This window comes from Quercus suber, unplaced genomic scaffold (assembly GCF_002906115.3).
Source record: "Quercus suber isolate HL8 unplaced genomic scaffold, Cork oak 2.0 scaffold_459, whole genome shotgun sequence".
Lineage (NCBI taxonomy): Eukaryota > Viridiplantae > Streptophyta > Magnoliopsida > Fagales > Fagaceae > Quercus > Quercus suber.
In genome coordinates this window covers 625,006-632,061 of record NW_027069910.1, presented here as the reverse complement: position 1 = coordinate 632,061, position 7,056 = coordinate 625,006, and the positions used below count along the sequence as shown (strand labels likewise).

General features: G+C 36.2%; 1 protein-coding gene across 2 annotated transcripts; it reads left to right on the top strand.

Moving 5' to 3' along the window:
- The first annotated feature begins 1,996 nt into the window (after positions 1-1,996).
- Positions 1,997-5,863, top strand: LOC111988320 (protein IQ-domain 26). Of its 2 annotated transcripts, XM_024020113.2 has the most exons (4): positions 1,997-2,777; positions 3,545-3,995; positions 4,776-4,982; positions 5,066-5,863. In XM_024020113.2, the coding sequence occupies exons 2-4, from the start codon at positions 3,579-3,581 to the stop codon at positions 5,651-5,653; spliced, it is 1,212 nt and encodes a 403-aa protein (XP_023875881.2). In that variant the 5' UTR covers positions 1,997-2,777; positions 3,545-3,578; the 3' UTR covers positions 5,654-5,863. The 2 variants fall into 2 exon arrangements, with proteins under 2 accessions (XP_023875881.2, XP_065618552.1); XM_065762480.1 differs by lacking the exon at positions 1,997-2,777 and having other exon boundaries at positions 3,137-3,995.
- The last annotated feature ends 1,193 nt before the right edge of the window (positions 5,864-7,056 follow it).

Below are 7,056 nucleotides of genomic sequence, written 5' to 3'. Positions count from 1 at the left end.
AAAAAAAAAAAAAAAACTTGAACACACTTGCCCGAATCTGTCTATAATATAAAAATCATATACGAGGACAAATGATAATGCCTAAAACCATAAACGAAAACTTTCAAACAATTTATTGTTAAACTTTCTCTTTCCATTTTTAAACTAACTTGGGAAAAATTCAAATCAATTAGAAAAAGGTATAAAAATTTAGAAAAACTTCCAGTAACAAATATATTGTGGAAACAAATATTCACTTTGGTTAGGATTTCATTTATTTATGAATTACTTTTTAGATAAGGTAACATTTGAAACTGATAGGATTTGCTTCATGACGACTACTCTTTACTCTTTAGTAGAGCTGTTCACGGGTCGGGCCGGGTCGGTTTTGGACCCAACTCAGACTCGACCCGCTGGCGTTGGGTGGAGGGGTAGAGGAACCCGAAACCGACCGTTAGAAAAATCGGTCGGTTCGGTTTCCGGTGATGGTTAGCGTCAATCGGGCGGGGTCGATTGCTGGAATTAAAAAGGCATTGAAATCTGGAAAAAAAAAAAAATGAGTCGCCGGAAACTAGATTTTTTTTTATGAAATTTGCATTTTTTTGGCTAGAAGTTGCTGGAATTTGGGCGAATTTGGCTAAATCCCACCAGATCTAGCTGGATCTGGTCGAGATCTCGCTAGATCTGGTTGAAATCTCACCGAATCTAGCTTGTTTTTGCAGATTTGGCCAGATTTTTTTGTAGCTTCGGTCGGGTTCGGGTTGCTCGGGTTTTGGAGATGCAAACCTGCCACTCAACCCGCCGGTGTCGGTTTTTGAGAATGAAAACCCGTCGTCGACCGACTAGACCTTCGGTTCGGGCTAGAATCGGGTCGGCGTCGGGCGGTTTGGCCGGGTTGTCGGGTTCCGGTCGGGTCTGGACAACCCTACTCTTTAGTTTCAAGTCTAGAGACTAATGAATTTATTTTGTGATGTAGGTGAGATTCACCTACATGACAATATTTTAAGACTCCGGCCAGACCGTCTTCCTCTATTCCTCTTCAAAACTCCAGATCATCTTAGAAACTCGAGCTCTATCTTAGAACTCGAGTTTTTGACACTCGAGATACTAGTTTGCTGAATGGTTTTGTAGACTAAACAACTAACTAAAATATTACAAAAATGATGCTAAATGCAAAAAAAGAAAAAGAAAAAAAGAAAGTAGTCCTTGTTCCAATCCCTCATTCACATTCTATTATTTTTTCCCACCCTTGAATAGCCTATTAACTTCAATTTTCCTCAATTATTTTAAAAGGTGATTATGAGAATATCATCAAAGTTCTTTGCAATAAAGATGAATCCTTCTTATTATAAGGTCACCTTGTAGGTAGGATAAGATATTGTTAGGATCTTTTTGTTTGCTTCATTTTTCACTTTTTCTCATATTTGTAGATAATGGAATTTTGTAACTCATTATTTTATTAGACATGTTATTGGTCTTAGGATGTGAATGAAAAATATTCCTCTACATTTAAATTTTATTCTCTTAGCCAATTATGGTTAATTGTTTCTAATAAAATGGTACTTTTTTTCAAAAAAAGAAAAAAAGAATAGCCTATTATCTTTATCAAAATGCCCAACTAGAAAACATAAAATTAGCAAAATGGCAAATTTCAACTAACATTGTAGAAAAATAATGACAACAATGTCTTCTGGTTTTCCCGCATTGTAATTAAGCCGTTACAAGTTAAAGGATTTGAAGTTGAATTGACACATTCCAGGGAAAATGTTCGACCTATAGTCACCCAATCCATAGGTCAAATAACCTACACCATTAGCTTACCTTCCTAGCCATCACTGTCATAAACTCATACCACAATAATGTTAAACAACGTCTTGATTTCAAAATTTTAAAAATATATAAATAAATAAATCAAATCACATCAAATCCCTTTCATATCAGCTAATTAACCACTGTTAATGCAGCATTTATCATTTCTACTATACAATTAGTACCATCAATATTAATTTTGATAACCAAAATTTTGGGTATCCCGAGAATTATGAAAATGAAAACCCAACATTTATTATTAATGCTTTTATTTCTATAAAACTCAATTTTGATCTTATTTCAATTACAAGACCCCATTAGTGACAGAAACTTTTTTGAACCCAAAAGGCATACTGATTCAGAGATTTTGCAGCAGAAACAATATGGCAGATAGATTCGAGATATAGGAATCGTGATGGAAGTGGAAGGTACAGTGGGAAAAAATTTTCTGGGAATCTTACACTATGAGTGATACGGGGACTGAAAGATCTTCTCTAACCCAAGAAAGAAAGCGAAGTCTCAGCCTTTTTTGTGGCTCTTTGTTTGGGACAAAGAGAAACTATAGAAAATAGCTCTTTTAGCGGGTATAATAAACTTTAATGGCTGTTCAGTGTACTCGTACAACATAAAAAAGACAGGGGGGAGAGATCAGAGTGAGAAAATTATGGTTTTGAAAGTGTCATTGATATAGGAGCTGTAGAAGATATAGCAAAGAGTCAGAGAGACAGAGAGAGAGGAAAAACACTCAAAAGGGGTTTTGAAAGTGAAGCATAAAATACTGAAAGATTCACGGGATTGTCAGTGAGTATCTTTCATTTGGGGTAGTACACGTTGCTCCAGAAAAGCAAAGAGAAAGAGAGAGAAAATAAGAGAAAATTTTTCTTTTTCTTTCTTTGAGAGAGAGAAAAGGGAGCTGGGTTGTGCTTTTTGTAGTTTTAGACTAGTGGGGCTGTGAATTCGGCGCTGTTTTTGAATTTGAGAAGGTGGAGGTGAGTTTGTTTATGTGTGTTTTTTAATTTTATTTTTCTTTCTCTGTTTATTACTTTCTTTCCAATAAGGTTTCACTTTTTATGCCTTTTGTCTGTAATTCTTGTTTGTAACATGGGGTTAGTTTTTGAAGATGTATATTTTAATGGGTTTGCGCTCTCTGTATCTTTCTGGGACATCTTTTTGTCTTGTAATGCAGTTCTTCACGAGGTGGTGTCAGAATTTCTTTTCAAATTTAAAAAAAAAAAAATCCAATCTTCATCTAAGCTATTTTTAAGGTTTGGATACTTTTTGTTTGTTAATCTTATGCTCCTCACTTTGCTCAGTGCTCACATCACTTCTCTGCTTGAAATCTGTAAAGATAATATCTTACATATTGTTTCTTCTTAATAAACAACACCTGGGTTTTGGTCATAGACCCATAGGTTTTGAAATATTTTTAGTCTCTCCCACTTAAAGTCTTTTTTTTTTTTTAATGTCTTAGATAGGTACCTCCTCTTCTATTAGCTTCTATCTCATTGAAGGGATTGTTTTTAGGGGATAGAATTTTCTCAATAAGTACCACATATGACATAGGTTATAGCGTTTGTTCTTTCTCTAGGATTTGTTGGGTCTTTGTTTTTCTCTCTCTAGTTTTCAGTTCAAATTCTTGAGAGGGAAAAAAATGGGGGCTTGGTAGTTGTGAGGGTGTTTCCCTCAATAAATTTAACTTGGGTCTTTGACTTTGCTTCTTTCTCACTCTTTTGTCTATTTATTTATCTCTCTCTAGTTTGTCACTCTAAAGCAATAGAGATAGAGCAAATATGGGAAAAGCTGCAAGGTGGTTTAAGGGCTTGTTGGGGATGAAGAAGGAGAAGAATCTTGTGGAGAATTCAGGTCCAATTTCTGGGGAGAAGAAAGAGAAGAAAAGGTGGAGTTTTGGCAAGTCAGTAAAGGACTCCAGAACAGTTGGTCAATCTCCAGTGAGCAATGCAGCTAATATGCCAGCCACTGATGCTGCTTGGCTCAGATCCTACATTGCTGAGACAGAGAAGGAGCAGAACAAGCACGCAATTGCGGTGGCTGCCGCCACGGCAGCTGCTGCTGATGCTGCCGTGGCTGCAGCGCAAGCGGCGGTGGCGGTTGTGAGGCTGACAAGCAATGGGAGGGGAACTATGTTCGGTGGTGGGAGGGAGAGGTGGGGTGCTGTGAAGATTCAGACTGTTTTTAGAGGCTATTTGGTAAGTGGGTTTTCAATTTTGTTGATTTTTCTTATTCCTTGTTGCTTCATATTTGATCTGAGAAGTTAATTGGCTTAAAATCAGTATACAAACATACTGTGACTGTTCTCTTGTTTGGTTTTCTGTTTTTGTTTTTTTTGAGATTGTGATGAAATGTTTCTAGACATGTCTGTTGCAGTCTCACACACATCTTTGCTGTAACTAATGTTTGGTTGGTCTAACGGAAGTACTTTTCTTAATTCTTACGTTTATGTCTGCTTTCAAAAGCTGGATAACTAGTTTCAAAATGCCAATGGAACAGTACATGTGTTTTTGGGTCAATAAGATTGTACATTTGTGTCTCACATTATTGTTGACTTGACTAATCATTCAGTTTTTCTTCAACCTTTTCTCTTTTGGGCCCCTACGTTTTTTTTGAATCTTAAAATTTGAAATTTGAAAGTATGTTTCTCCGATTGGCGTCATTTTTGGGTCTTCATGCTGCTTTTCATGAGTAAATTTTGGGGTCTATTCCTTTGATGATTATCTTTTGGTGGTTCTAATATGGGCCTTCCTGCTTTTGGTAGTACTGTGTATTTGGAGTTGCTTTTTTATGTTCTACATGAAGTCCTTGGGCTACTACATAAATGTTGCTCTAATTTTTAGGTGCCTTTTCCCATTTACAAAGCTATCTCTATGTATGAAAATGTGGCATTATGTATGAAATCACCCGCATGTTGCACTTTATACTGCTACAGAATTTTTTGTAATCTTTTTCTGGAAATTTTGGTCCAATGTCAGGCCCGAAAAGCACTTCGAGCACTAAAAGGACTGGTTAAGTTACAAGCTCTTGTTAGAGGCTATCTTGTCCGAAAACGGGCTACTGCAACTCTTCATAGTATGCAAGCTCTTATAAGAGCACAGACTGCCGTTCGATCACAGCGTGCTCGTCGTTCTCTCAACAAAGAGAACAGATTTCATCATGAGATTCGACCAAGAATGTCCGTGGTAAGAATCTGCTCCTCATAATTGGTCATATTTTCTATGTGGTCTAAGAGTTGGTCTAATTGAAATGTGTTTATGATTTTCAGGAAAGATTTGATGAAACAAGAAGTGAATTTCATAGTAAGAGGCTGTCTGCATCTTATGAAGCTTCAATGAATGCCTTTGATGACAGCCCAAAAATTGTCGAAATTGATACATACAAACCCAGACCAAGGTCTAGACGAATCAACAATGTGTTATCTGAATGTGGTGAAGACCTGCCTTATCAAACAATCTCATCGCCTCTCCCATGTCCAATTCCTCCTCGTATATCCATACCTGATTGCCGAAACCTTCAAGACTTTGAATGGTACTTCACTGGTGAAGAATGTAAGTTCCCTACTGCTCAAAGCACTCCAAGGTTTGGTAATTCATTGCAGTCCAATGCCCCAACTACACCGGCCAAGAGCGTTTGCGGAGACAGCTTCTTTAGGTCTTACTTGAACTACCCTAACTATATGGCAAGCACACAATCTTTTAAGGCCAAGTTGAGGTCTCACAGTGCCCCGAAGCAAAGACCAGAACCAGGGCAAAAGAAGAGGCTCTCATTGAATGAAATTCTGGCAGCAAGAAATAGCATCAGCAGTGTTAGAATGCAGCGGTCTCCGTCCCTAGTTGAAGAAGAAGATTTTTGACAAATTGTTGTCAAGAGGTCCTCTGTGTTTGTTAGAGAGAACCAGTAAAGGATTTCAGTTTTAAATGATTCTCTAAGCTTGATTTACCACTTTTAGTATCAACAGCAAATAGGATAGAGAGCATAGAGTCTTATGTAAATTCTTCTAAAACAGTTCTTATTGAATCATGCCTTATGGAAATTAAATAGCTTTTATTTTTATTTTTTATAATGTTTTCGATTTCTTCTGGATCTGAAAATAAAAAGATGGGTTGAATTTTTTATGTCTTAAAAAAAAAAACTTAGATTGAATAATGCGAGAATGAGATTGCCTTTGTAGCATATTACATGTCTGAAGATTGAGCAACTTCTGTTTATTTAGAATATCTGTTTGGACAATGACAAGCAAGAGGAGCTGCAAGGTTCCTTGATTCCCATTTATCTCACAGTATATGGGATCTATACTTAGGAGGATCCAAGAAATCTATGAAGTTTGGTTAAGATCTTATATCTCAACTGACACCTACTAATGTCTTCAACAGAGACGATAACTCCTTAAACTTTTCAATAGTTGAACTTTTGCTAGTTAACAACTTAACATTTTCAATTAATAAATGGATGACTCTAAATTCTTCATATTCCTTATGTCACCTTTTTAAATTGGTTATCTTTTTATACTAGAAATTCTAGATCCATCTTATGTAGATCCCATATATTCTAAGAGGGTGGTTCTATAAACTGAAGCAGGGGTGCAATTTAGTTCTTCACCAATGTATTTAAGGGAAAAAAAACAAATAATGCAGAAATGGGAAAGAGATTGCCTCTAATAAAGAATTGGAGGCCTTGTTGTACCACATAGTATGGCCAAGCCATTTCTGAAAGTTTTAAATTTTCTAGCACAACTTCTCAGTTAGAAGTTGTTTGTTTACATTATTTCCCATTGTGAACCTGGTCCCATTTTGAATCCCGTGAAGCTTCCCTGTAATTTCCACTGATCCAGCTCTATCCAGCTTGATTTACACTGGCCACTGAATTGGTTTATGAGTTTATCTCTCTCATTACATAAATAGAAAGATTTTGGATTTGGGTCTTTTTGTTTTTGCTGAGATAAAAATCTGGGTCTTGTTTCCATTGAAATCACTCCTTAAGTAAATCTGTTTCCATAAATTTTTACTTTTAACTTTCATCTAATATTTATCCCTTTTTAATGGGAAAAGAAGATTTTCCATAAGTAGCAAAAACAATAATGTCAAAACAGTTATGTGCTCTCAAATTTCAATTTTAGGCTGATGGTTCAAATCTCAATGAATCATCATCAAATGTTGACTGGCAACCAGCTCAATTTTTTCAGAAGGTAACCATAAAAAAATTTAAAAACTTTACAAGTCACCTTCCAACCTTCCTATTATGGATCATGTAAGAAAA

What these genes read in the sequence shown, in the direction of transcription:
- LOC111988320 (XM_024020113.2), top strand. Translation starts at nt 3,579, where the DNA reads ATGGGAAAAGCTGCAAGGTGGTTTAAGGGCTTGTTGGGGATGAAGAAG. An exon ending in CTGTTTTTAGAGGCTATTTG is followed by an intron (nt 3,996 to 4,775) that starts GTAAGTGGGTTT and finishes GTCCAATGTCAG; the next exon opens with GCCCGAAAAGCACTTCGAGC. An exon ending in TTCGACCAAGAATGTCCGTG is followed by an intron (nt 4,983 to 5,065) that starts GTAAGAATCTGC and finishes TATGATTTTCAG; the next exon opens with GAAAGATTTGATGAAACAAG.